Raw genomic sequence first — 13,003 nt, 5'->3', positions numbered from 1 at the left:
TAAACTCTTATGCTAAACTCCACTGCCCTCAGCAATACAATCGCTGAGAAGACTGGTGTCAATGCATGGAAAAGCAATTCCTGCACAGTGACCACGCTGAAGCATCGCTAAATAATCATGGAAGTGCAGATTTGTGTAGATTTGAAGGACACAACATACAGCTATCATCCAGCGCATTCAACACTCTCCCTCCTTTCCCTTTTAAGAAACCTTTGATGGGCAATTCCTTCTTTCAAAGTCTACAAAAAGCCATGAAAAAACCCTTTAAAGTAGTTTACACACAGGCCAGAGAATACCACGATTACAAATGCAGTTTCAACCAACACATCTGCTGAAAGCTGTAGTATAGATTTAATTCTTGCTAGTTTTTGCATTGTGAAAGGAATTAACTTACCTTCATTCTTTTCCTTTTTTCTTTTTGCCGTCTTTTAAAGTTATCCTAAACAGAAAATAAAGAGAAATAAAGTCAGTCAAGCATACAGATTTCTTGGAAAAATATTTCATTATAATCCTCTACTGGCCAGAAGGCCGTAAGGTTTTTACGTAATGTTCTGAATAAGACATAGGTCAATTCTTGGGTCTATAAATCCAACAGAAATGGGATAGAATTTTCTACCCTACACTGAAAACCTATGGGGGAAAAAAGCAGCTGTGTACTCAAAGCCCCACAATTTCGGTAATGGCTTTTATCATCTACTAAGTTGAGCTATAGCCTTACTTCAAGGTGACAGCAGTGTCAAAGGACACAAGCTCCTTGCCTGAAATGGAACAGCTGCCAAAAAAAAAGAGGAAAAAAAAGAAAAAAAGAGTAGGAGAGACATTAAAGTCCTAGAAACGGGAAAAGAAGAGGCTCAAGGAAAGGTATTTCTTATTCTTGGGCCATGGAAACTGAAAACTTGAACATCAAATTGGCATTTCCACTTCAAGAGAGGTGCAGGCTGGGGCAATTATAAACAAAACATTTTGCCAGCACTAGCACAGTATTTTTTGACTGGAAAGTAAATACAATTCTGCTCTTTCACTCACAAGGTGTTTTATCCCCTGTACATAATGAATAAACTGGAATATACCTGCAAAAACCATCACAAACTGCAGAGACAGGCCAAAAGAACAACAATTTATGGACACCTTTCAAATGGCAGGAGGTACTGGAGGGCAAGAATGCACTTGGAATTCAAATTTAGTATTTCACCCCTGCTCATGGTTTGCACTTCCACAGGTTGCAGCAAATTACAAAACAATTCCTTCTTCAGTTTTCACAGCGGCTATTGAAAAAGCTGCAGGCAGTAATGGAACTCACATACAGTTTTCACTTTGCTGTTAATTGGGATAACCATCAGAAAAACAGGCCTTGCAGTCCAGGAAAAGAAAATCAACTGGAAGCACGCAATTCTTTTTTGAGTACAGAGGAATTCACTAGAGATTATAACAAAAAAATACAAAGTTTGGTTTTTTTCTTATTCTGTTAAAGGAGTGTCACAGTCTAACAGTAACGCATGTGATTAAAAGCAAACTCCAAGAATGTAACAAAAAAATTACATCATCATCTTTTCTCTTTTTAAAAATACTATCTTCAACTTCTCCAACAGCTAACATGATCATCTGGACTCGCTGTAGGTTGACGAAACCACTTTCTGTGAGGTACCCCTGCAAATTAGAAAATAATATAGTTGAAAAACAAGCCTTTTCTTGGAGCGAACACACAGATGTTTTTCAAGAAAAAGAAAAAATTTACCCCAGTTTTGTGCACCACATTTTTATATATGTTAACCAAGCGATCAATTGCTCCCTCCCTAAAAACAAACAAACAAAAGCATGAGATTCTTATAATTTAAAACCATAGCAGGTATACTTGCAGGAAAAGAAAACATATATTCTCATCTACCTGATCTCCAAAGACGGCAGATGAGGAAGAAAGTCGTTTCCCACGAAGAAGCACATAAAGACCCAGTCATCAACACTTCTTTCAAAATCAAAAGTGAAAGGCAAGCTGGCCATAGTGAGTTCTCTTTCCAAATACTGCAAGAGACACACAAAAGGACATTGGAAAACACCGAGTATGGCATTTAAAAATAATATTTACATAAAGCAGATGCAGTAACCGCTTCAACATACCTCTCGCAAAACACATAATCGGATGAAGATGAATTCTTGTTCAGCGATAGGAAGACTGTCTGCAAACTGATCGTGCTAAAATAAAAGGAAAGGTTTGCATTACATCCAAGCTGACCTTAAAGTTTCTCCAGCTCAATTTTACAGGCTTATTTTGAGTGGAGTTCAGAGGTATACAAGTACAGTTTCTCAAGTTCTTATGCCAAGCATGCATTTTGCTACTTTGCCTGTCTGTTAAGTTACTGCTCATTGTCTCTTGCCAGTGAAAAAAACAAAAACCAGCAGCAACAAAACACCACAAGTGAGGATGTTAGGTTTGGCATAATATTTTTGTGCTACAGAAGTACAATTGTTACTTATTAACATAAGAGGAAAGCTAGGTAATTCCAAGAATACAATTTGCATCATGTTTCAGCCAAAACCAACAGCAAGAACAATTTGAGGATCTCATTAAAACACAAATTAGCTTACAGATAAAGAAGAATTTCTAGAAATAGCAAAATCCTTACCTTGCCTTGTTTTTCTCTGGGCAAACCTTGGCAATCCTTCACCTCATGACCCATTTGGTTACAAAGACCACATGGCTTGGGTTTATTTGGTTTAAACTCTTCCCTAATTATAGTGAAGTTTGGTTCATGTGTAGCTAACCCAAGCATAATCAGATCAGCTACCAATCAAAACAGAAGAATAAAATATAATGAAGGATAAACATTATTAAGCCTTTTTAAAAAAAGTTTAAAAGCAAAGTACATGCTACCTTAAGGAAGTGTGAACACACACGTGCTTACCCACAAACTACCCAGGTAGTACAACCAAGTGAAAGTTAGCCCTTCAGCTACGGACAGTGCTAGATCTTTCCTCATATGTTACACAGAGCTTTCAAAAACGAACAAGTACACTGGATTATTTACATAAATACAAGTGAAAGCCTAAAAACTACAGCTCAACTCAGTCACCAAACAGCACAAGAAAGCTTAACAGGACATATTGCTTAGCAAAAGAGAACTCACCATCAGCCCCACACAGACAATGATGAGTGTTTGGGTCATGGTTTGGTTGAGCTATACAAAAGAAAATTACATTTAGTCAACCAGAGCCACGTAAAATAAATTATTACTGACCATACCTTAATTTAAAACAAAATGTTCACATTTATTTGAATTTTACCTCTTTGTCTTCTAATATAATCCATAATTTTATGTTCCCCTTCACCAGGAGCACTGGCATCAGACAAAATAACCTGCGAAACATTTAAATTATGTAAATGATTTATGCCACTACAGTAAAAAACAAAACAAAACACCCCCCCAACTTATGTAGTTCATATACTGAATACTGAGTCTGACTTATGAACACTTGAAATTCTAATCCATAGTTTTAACTAAAATATTATGATTCAAAATGAAATTATTCAAGAGTTTGGAACTAATGAATAGACTTTCATTTTTCTCTACTAATTCTAGGAAGAAGCTGACATATTGATTCACATACCACTGAAATTATCACATCATTGACTAACACATTTGAAGTTCCCTGATAAATTATCAGGGCAATCAAAATATGTGCTAGAGAACTAACAGATAGAGCAGACATATGCCCGCTTCCCTTTAGATCTTCTCAACTCGTAGATACACTGACACATTATCACATTATACACTTCCTTACACTGCTGTCCAGATGAGCATTAGTGTTTATAAAACTCGTGTCTGACGGAGGGAATTAAGCAGAGTCAACTGCCCTCTAATTAGACCGCTTTAACAGTCAACTTATGGAAAACAAAACAGCCAGCTGCATCTGAGAAGACTGACTATTCTGCCCTCTTGTGCAGAGCAAACACAGGGTTGTCAGAAACAAAACTCAGTGGGGGTGGAGCAGCTGAGGAACAGGAGGAGAGAATTTCAAAGTCCAGAAAGGAAAGAAAGCTGATATGTATTATTTTCATTGCCTGTGATCTATTGTCATCTGTCATAAGAATAACAGAGAAAATGCAGCCTACCTGAGGTAGCAAACGAGTTAAAAAAGAAATAGCAAAAAGAATACATACACAATGTATCTTGACGCTTTTCCCCCAAGAGAAGAAAAAGTATTCCTAAACCCCTGTCTCCCCTTGTATCAAATTGTGGTTTCTACTATCAAATCTTTTCATTGCTCTTAAATGAAATCAAAATAAATGGAGCTGTTCGACTGTGTTATTAGGATGAGATGCACCTCCGAAGTCCCAGCAGAACGTGCAAGTTGGTCCATTATTAATAACAGCACAGTGCCAGAAAATGAGACAAACCCGTTAAATTTATACTCTTCAATCATATCCCAACCCAGCCTAACAGATCACCTTAATTTTCCTGAAGTACAAAACCGTGAAACTTACTGTCAAATTTTTCCACCCTGGGTCACTGTTCAAACGGTCAGCAATGTAATAGCGGAGACATTTAGCAAGATTGTCCATAAACTCTGTTCCCTAAAAAGTGACAGAAGAAAATAAATTAAACCTTCATTCAGACACTGGCAATTGCTGGTTAAAGTGCAAGACTACTTACCGGAGTAATGCAGTTGCTGTCAAATCTCTCTTTCACTTCTTCTGGAGGAAGAATGCCACCTAGAGCAATAAAAATATTTAACAGAAGTAAATCAGTATGGAACATTAAAAACATTTTTGCATGATAAAAACCCAGATGGCTCCCCTGATAACAATTAACACTTACTGAAAGTTAGTTTGTTTAAAAAAAAAAAAAAACCACAAACCAACAAACAACAACAAAACTAAAACAGCTCTTACCATTATATTATCTTCATCTTAAAATAAGGTATTAGTACATTTACAAATGTTGTTGTTACTTCAGAAAAGTGATTTCACTACCTATTCCGTCAAAAGACTGTGAAAGAAATCTCAAAGAAACTAAGCTTGCTAAATGAGATAAAACATTAGGAAATAATTATTTTCTTACATATTCTCCCCTATGTTTCCACTATCTATTCACTTGGGCTCACAAACAGGGTTACACCAACTTCTCTCATCTCTGAGCTTCATAAAGGGTCTTCATAGTCTAGAAATGCTACAGGAAGAAATGTTAAAAAAGTCTTTGTCCTCCCTTTTTCATCTCTACCTAGGTTACACTATGCCCTCGCACTTGGGCTACAGCATTCATCCCTCCTACGCAGTCACCTGCGTTAATTGCTCCAGCCCAGACAGCACGCTTCAGCTACACGCGCTCCTTTCACTCGAGTCACGTCGCTGTCACCCTCAGAAAGCTGCACCGCTTGTTTCCTCACCGAGTTTAGAGTTTCCACTGCCACGTAACTACCCTTGCTTGCAGTTCGTTATGCCCGTGCAGCAGTGTTTTTGTTTGATCCCTGCTTTTAAGCCTCAACTCTCCTTTCATCAAGCCCTACAAATTTGTACTGCCTTCCGTCAGAGTTGTGGTTAGTCTCCCACTACTCCGTTTACCCCTGCTCTTCTGTTACATTTTTTTCTAACGGAATTAAGAGTACTCAACACAAATCCATTTCAGGCAGGAGACAGAAGAAGAAAAAAAGTGACATTTTATTTTATCTTAGTTCTTAACTTTGGAAAACACAGATTCATCCTTCTGTAGGCTTGCTATCCCCTCCTTCTACTGGTAATGCACAGACATATATCCACTAAGCAAGACAGGCCTTTTCTAAACCTTACTGAAGCATTCAAAATGAACAAGGGACTCTCACTTGAAAAACCTCAGATATGGCCACAGTGCTACCTTTTGCCAGAATTTCTTGTCTTATTTTTTGCTTCTCTTCAGCAGCTTCCATGCCCTCCTTTGATGCTCTGAATCTTCTTGACCGCTGTTGATTCATTTTTGCCCGTGGAGCCTAAAAAAGGTATCACAAGGCTTGGTTCAGTTATTGCATCTGGCCAATTGTTTCCTTTCTGGACAAGTCCTTTGAAATTGGCCAGTCTGTGATTATACAACCATTTGCCAAGACATCAGTCTAAACTGTAACTGAAACAGGGATTTCTGTTGTCCCTCCCTCGCGTCACCACTGGCTCTCAGGCGGCAGCACAGGGAGCTGGACGCGTTTCTGAATAGGTCTCTCAAGCTTCTCCATGAGGCAAGCCAGCAGCGTGCACAGCTGTACCCATCTCAGAAACGCACAATGTTCAAGGATTCAAAGTTGCCTTGCAAGAGAAATGAAACTTACAGTGACATGTATCTGAGAAGCATTATTTATTATGTACCCTTTCTCCAACAAGAAACTCCTGCAATTGTATTCATAACCCTTTTGAAAATAAAAGGACTACGGGAGACAGTAGTCAGCTATTACTTATGGCAGGTATGTTGAGGTTTTTAAAAGGATACATCAACATTTAGTTGGGATTACTTCTATATACATACATATGTTAGGAATTCCTGAACTTGAATTCAGGTTAAAAATCTTCTTACTTAATGACACTCGTTTTACCTTTGAGAAACTGAAAAGCCTAGAAAAACAGCCAAAGCTTAAGAGGCCTACCAGCAGTCTGCTAGGCCTTTTTGGCATCTCTCAGTGAGACTACGCAATCTGGGTAGAAAAATACTCAGTAAAGCAAAATTATTAAGAAAAGGTGGTATCTTTCATTAGACCAACTGATGTACTGAGGGGAGAGGAGGATCAGGTCTGGAGAAAGACAAGCTTTCAGCGCCAAGTGTGCCTTAAGGCTAGCCTGTGAAATATTCCACTGCACAATTCAGTCACTGCCCATTTTAAGTGCATCTGCTTAAAGAGTCTTCTGTTCTTTCCCAGCCTGCGGCATAAATTATTACTAACGCCACAGAACTGAGGAACATAAGTAGTTTCAGAGTGTTACTGTCTTACGGAAGTTTCCTGCTTTTCAGAAGCAAAGTTCAGACCGCAACAGACTACGTTAGCCAGCTCATATAAGCCCGTGGACAACAAAACCCATGAATACTTTTAATTACCCTCACCAAAATTAAATTAACAGTATATTTTACCTGTAGTTTTTCATTTTAGAAAGCTATTTCCCAAAGGATCTTATGAGAGCGAATGGCATCTGCCCTAATTTTACCAACAGCCATTACTGGGAACTAAATATATCAATACTTACTACTCCATCTATAGCCATGTAAAGAAGTCGCCTTGGTCTTACAATGTTGAAGATCCTGTCAATATACTCAAAAATCGCAACCATCATTTCATCTTCATTTTTGGGCGCTGGCCTACAACACAGAGCGTTCAATTTAACATCTGAAATGTTATCAGTAAATCCTACTGGTAAAGAGAGAAAGAATTGCCTTACTTGTCTTCTGGATGTGTACAAGGGTGAATTATACCATTCATATCCAAATACAGGTTATCAAACTCCACCTCGTTAGGGTTAGGTTTGCTTGTATCAATCGGAGCCTTGACGCCATTGCACTCTTTAGCCTGTGAAGGCAGCCGAAACAAATATTTCATTACTTGATCAGAGAAGTATCAAAAATAACCAACAGAGGTGTTAATGTACAGACTCATAAAAGTTCATTTTTTTTCAAGGGCACTAGGAAAAAAGATTGCAACAAGCTACTCACATAATTACCTGAAGATGCATGCTTACACTATTAAAATAGCACTTTTTTTTTTTTCAAATATGTTTATAAAATAGCACGACTAGAAGATATTATGATGAGTTACAGTGGAGTTGGTTCATTTCTCTTGATCGGTATGTATTATAAACAAGAAGCTTCCATACCTCATATCATTCAAGAAAGCAATTCCTTCTACTGCCAGGACCATACTGACCCCCTCAAAATTTAGCAAAGGGACTTCAAAGTTTATCACATGATGCTGTAACTTTAACATGATAAACAAGAAGCATCAAAATCTTTCTACTCTCAACACTTAGCTCCCCAGATTGGCACATCCAAACTTTTGCACCTCTGCCTTTCCTCCCCGCAATCGGTACGTAAGTCACACACACAACTAGGGAAGGCAGGGCAGCAGCAGTAGTTCACCGATGGCTGATGACATACTGCAGCCCAGCTGACGACATGACAAGCTTCCCAAAGTACATCAGCGCATCGCGGTGAGCAAAGGACAACGAGATTTAACTAGGAAGAGGCCTTTTCCCAGATTCCTCTACACAAAAAAAGGCGATCCTTTCAGATCCCACCAGCCAAACCTCCAGTTTGGCTATATACGTATTACTTGCTGACTGTCAAATGCACTGAGATGCTCAAACCCCTGGGCTCTTCACCTCCTGCCTCTGAGTTTGTCTGTGGGTATATTTGAAATGCTAAATAAAATCCAGTCCTTACCTTCCACTTCTGCAAGTAAGTGAACTTTTGACTCTAATGCTTCACTCCCTCTACGTCAGTGCTTTTCCTACCGCCAGGCTGCTGCCTAACGAGCGCGAAACCCAGGCCACAGTGCAGATGCTAAACTCGATGCTAAAGGATAATCAACCTTAACCACCTATAGCCACCTACGCTCCTGTACTTCTTCCACATCCTCGAACGCTCACAAGCTACACAAGGTAAACCCAGAAGTACAAAGAAAATAAATCTCAGCTGAAGTAATAAATAACCCCACCTTATTTTGCATATGCTGTCACATCCATGACAAGTAACTACCTAGGTGAAGAGAACAGGCTCTCCAATCAGCAGAGATCGCAGCTGGCACTACAATACCTACATAAAAACCCCCCCAACTCATCCCCTTCTCTCAAGCTGTCAAAGCAAGCAGTTTCGAAACACTGGTCACTGTTTCAAAGAGTGGCTCCTCTACAAAGTGGATTAGCAACCATGTTAAATTTTCTTTCCTCACCATACAGTCGTCTTTTTTTTTTTTTTTAACATATAAACCACTGATTTAAGCACCAACACATCAATGATGTGATCAGCTCAGACTATCAGATTTTTTATGTAACAGCCTTGTAAAGGGTTTAAGTATCTGGGAGTGATATCTCTTGTGATATAACAGACAGGAGCTGATCAAGAAAAAGCCAAATGTATTTTCAGAGAAATCATGACTGGAAAGGGTTTTAACATATCTCAAAGGTGGAATGAAGAATACTCTTGAATAACCTGGCATCAAGCACAGAAAAAAGTGAATGTCATGTTACTACGTAAAGGCTATGATCACAGGATTACATGAGACAGGAGGGAAAAACATGACACTGCTGGTCCTCTGATTCACGGGGAACTTATCCGTAGCTGACGAACAAGCAGCAAGCGCTCCCTCTGAACTTGTATTTGCAGACCTGCTGCTTGCTACTCTTTCAGTGAGTTGCCCACATCTCTCATACAGAGCTCAGGCAATCAGATTTAAAAGGAAAAACTTAGAGATTGTACCGCCGACTTTCACACAATTGTCCTGCTTAGAGTCGCAGCGGAACTAGCTGAACTTATCCCAGTCTTAAAAGACAAAAATTAAAACCTCTAAAGCAAAATTAGTCTTTATTCAGTATTTACATTTTTCACAGTTATAGGCGTATGGAATTCTTTCAGGGCAATTTTGTGAAGTCATTTTTAAATAACCAAACATCAAGTCCCTCTATTTCACTTCCTTAAAACAGGTGAAATTTCTGCTGTTTCACATCTCTCTCATACTACTCATCCAAACTAGTCAAATCCTGACAGATGAAATCCTGACCGCCGTTTCCTTCCTTTACTGAACTTTCTAGAACACACACAAAAATCGCGTGGTTTTAGCAGGAACTCGTTGCCAGGTGCAAACACGGTACTGTAGCTTGCAGTTCTAATAAAGTCACTCTGGGCAATCAAGACCCAGAATTTTAAAAGAAGAGTATTCATTCTGGTCGACATCAGGTAAGGGGACAAGCAGCTTGCCTTGTGTTCTACTTGATCTTCCATCAAACCTCTTGCCAGAGCTAACGGTGACTCAAAAGATATCAAAGGCTTACAACTATGTGATATGGAAACGAAAACTGCCCCCATCGCAGGCCTTATTTTCAGTCTTGAAGGTAAAGCAAAATAAGTATGATCTCTTTCAGATGGCTTCAAAAGCCATTCAGTTTTCATCTGCATACTGCTATGTCAGCAACTTTACCATTACATCCTCATAAACCTATCAGATTTTTAATGTAACAGCCTTGTAAAAGGTTTAAGTATCTGGGAGTGATATCTCTTGTGATATAACTAAACTGTTCACTTTTAATCTACAGCCTCTTTTGAAACCATTGAAAATAGATCTTCAAATATGATACTTTAGTTGCGGCTTTATTTATTCGTATGAATTTGATAAGAATATTCTCTCCTAGATTTTATATTATCTTCAAGATCTTCCTCTTATTCTTCCTGCTCAGCTTAAGAAGAAGATTAATCAGATTTAAGAAAAAGAAATAATCTAGTAAGGTAAGAGAACAAGGATCAACTTTATAATATTTCAAAGAGACAAGCTACCGGGAGATACAAAATTTCTGATTAGAGAGATTTATAAGCAATCCTAAGATACACATAGAGCTGATTACATCGTGAGAGAAGTTTAAATTCATCTACAGTGAGATGAACTACAGCTTCTCACTACCGTCCTAGTCTGCTCTCAAATTTACGACCAGATTTAAACATAAAAAATGGTAATGAATATGGTTTACCCATGTGCTGTCCTTACTGTAATTGCAACGTGCTCTTGAGTTGGAACAAAGCAACGTGGATGAGGACATCGGGATCTGACACTTCAGTTATTTTGTGCACCATGTTTTTCCTTTTCTTTTAATAACGAACATTTGCTATTACAAGCTCAATTATTAAAAAAAACAAAAGGACATACAATCACAAACTCAGTAAAACCAAGACTATACAAGCTTTTATTTTACCTAAGCACAAGAGCAGTTTTGATTAAATAAAGATTAATCTAAATGTTTACAGATGTGATGAAAAAGGTAAGCCTTTTACGCTTAGGGGAAACTATACTTAATTGTTACAGGTTGTAGATATATTTGCTGTTTAAATTGTGACAGCTTTTAAACAGATCTTAAAGCATTATCCAGAAACAGCTGGACAAGCTTGTAAGACAAAAAAGTAAAACGCCCATTTACAGTAAAGACAAAACCGTAAAAGAATCTGCTTTGTATTATCAAAACTCTATTTGCCCCCTTTTGATCAGAAAAGCGCTGCTTCAGAGCAACGCAACTAAACTTCACCTCGAGGGCTCTCTGCTGTTACTGAGCGCCGAGGCTATCTTGCCGGCACAAACGTGACAGGTAACTGATGCAGTTGCTGTCTCCGCAGTCTAACTTAACTGCTGGAATGGATGTTCGTTCACACAAGACAACCTTGGACTTAATAAAGGAAAGGGGGATTTGGTGAATGAAAGGCTTGGACTGCACAGCCAGTTGTGATGCTGACTGTAAACGAAAGACCAAACCGTTCACCTTTGTGAGTTCCCCGCTTGGGTGAAAAGGAGATAAAGCAAATCAACCGGCCTGAGCTGAAGACAACAGGCAGGATTTGTGCACACACCTTCAGCCGTTAGTTCTCCAAAGGTCCACAGCGCCAGCGGGGAGAAGGCGAGTGCCACGCCAGCAGTCATACGCTCAACAGGTGCAGCTGGTAGAGACGCATCGTTCTCCAGTTCCCCCCAATACTCTTGCCACCCACTTTTCCCTGGCAGACGCGATCATGACACAGCGTCCCTGAAAGCCCTCCAACCTGAGGGTTACCCAGATCCTCTGAACAGATCACATCAGAGACACAAAACCCAAGAGTTTGGTAAAGCGAACAGAACAAGCACTGCTAGCTGCCAACAGCTCATCCCAGAGTAAGCATTCATGAGTGGCTAATAAGCTATACTTGTAAACCCACACACCGCCTTTTTCTATAACAGTTCCCCCAGGCAGACAAATCCTCAAATCTTATCTATCCACTGGAGTAAAAAATTCACTTCTTGCAGCTACAGGTAAAATAAACTTCACACGTCATGCTGAGAGAGGTTAACTGAAACCACAATTGTAATAAAAACAAACGAGTAACTCTCAGTTTTAACTGTGCAACATTAGATTAAGCCAAATCTACAATTCTGTTTCACGACCTGAATCTGAGATGCAAAAACACCCTGACTGTAACAAGAACTGAATACTAAAACTGATCTGCCTGCCATTAGCATACACTGAAATCTGCTGAAGGCAGGCAGGCAATACATGCAGTAAAAAAAAAAAACAAACAACAACAACAACAACAAACAGTGTCAATACATAATTCTATCACTTTACTTTCTTTTCCCTTATCTTCTCCACCTTGCCCACACATTTCTATCTCCTTCACCGTACAGTGTTTCCCAAATGTGAGGCACATCTCTCCCAGGGGAGGATAGGAGGTAGCAAAAAGGCAGAACCCACAGCACGTGCTCAGCAGCAGGGACGTGAACTTTCAAAAACAGCATTACAAAGAAGAGCAGGACACAGCTAGCACAACCTGACAAAAGATGACAAATTATTTGGAAAAGTGTACCAGAAAAACAGTTTGGGAAGCATGAGCTCAAGAGTTCATCTTCTCAGAGGAACTTTGGCGAAGTTAGCCCTGAAGGGAACAACTTGCCGTGTCCGCTGCGCTGTAAAGCTACCACAGTGCAGCTATTCGAATCCAACGCAAGCCCATGCTGTCGCTGGGGGGGGGACACCCCCATCCTCCCGGCCACCTTCCACCTCCTAACGTGTCCCTTAGGATGGCAGGAGCATTCCCGTGGCTGCAGTGGCGTGCACAAAGGACCCAGCCTGTCTGAGAACTGCCTAGCAAAGACATATAAACAAACATTATTTCAGCTGCCTTGCTTCCTAGGAAGGGCTCCCCAGATAACCGCACAGACCTTGGTGCTGGTGCAAGGCAGAGGATAAATACAAGCCATCAGCTGAAGGCAGTGACCAGCCAGATTAAAGCAACCAACAAACCCTATCTAGGAGGAGCTGTGGGTTAGTGAAGAC

General features: G+C 39.6%; 1 protein-coding gene across 1 annotated transcript in view; it reads right to left on the bottom strand.

Moving 5' to 3' along the window:
• XRN2 (5'-3' exoribonuclease 2) overlaps positions 1-13,003 on the bottom strand; it is a 50,668-nt gene that overhangs the window by 36,104 nt on the left and 1,561 nt on the right. Inside the window, exons 2-14 of the mRNA XM_082306120.1 lie at positions 7,385-7,512; positions 7,193-7,304; positions 5,847-5,958; positions 4,650-4,708; positions 4,481-4,570; positions 3,280-3,352; positions 3,123-3,173; positions 2,622-2,779; positions 2,116-2,190; positions 1,886-2,019; positions 1,736-1,793; positions 1,540-1,647; positions 395-439 (exon numbers count right to left, since the gene is read on the bottom strand). Of these exons, the coding sequence (XP_082162246.1) occupies positions 395-439; positions 1,540-1,647; positions 1,736-1,793; positions 1,886-2,019; positions 2,116-2,190; positions 2,622-2,779; positions 3,123-3,173; positions 3,280-3,352; positions 4,481-4,570; positions 4,650-4,708; positions 5,847-5,958; positions 7,193-7,304; positions 7,385-7,512 (1,203 nt within the window). The remainder of the gene's footprint in view (positions 1-394; positions 440-1,539; positions 1,648-1,735; positions 1,794-1,885; positions 2,020-2,115; positions 2,191-2,621; positions 2,780-3,122; positions 3,174-3,279; positions 3,353-4,480; positions 4,571-4,649; positions 4,709-5,846; positions 5,959-7,192; positions 7,305-7,384; positions 7,513-13,003) is intronic.

This window comes from Platalea leucorodia (genome assembly GCF_965183815.1).
Source record: "Platalea leucorodia genome assembly, chromosome: 3".
NCBI classification, from domain to species: Eukaryota; Metazoa; Chordata; class Aves; order Pelecaniformes; family Threskiornithidae; genus Platalea; species Platalea leucorodia.
Note: the sequence above shows the minus strand (reverse complement) of the source record. Positions and strands in the feature narration are given on the sequence as shown.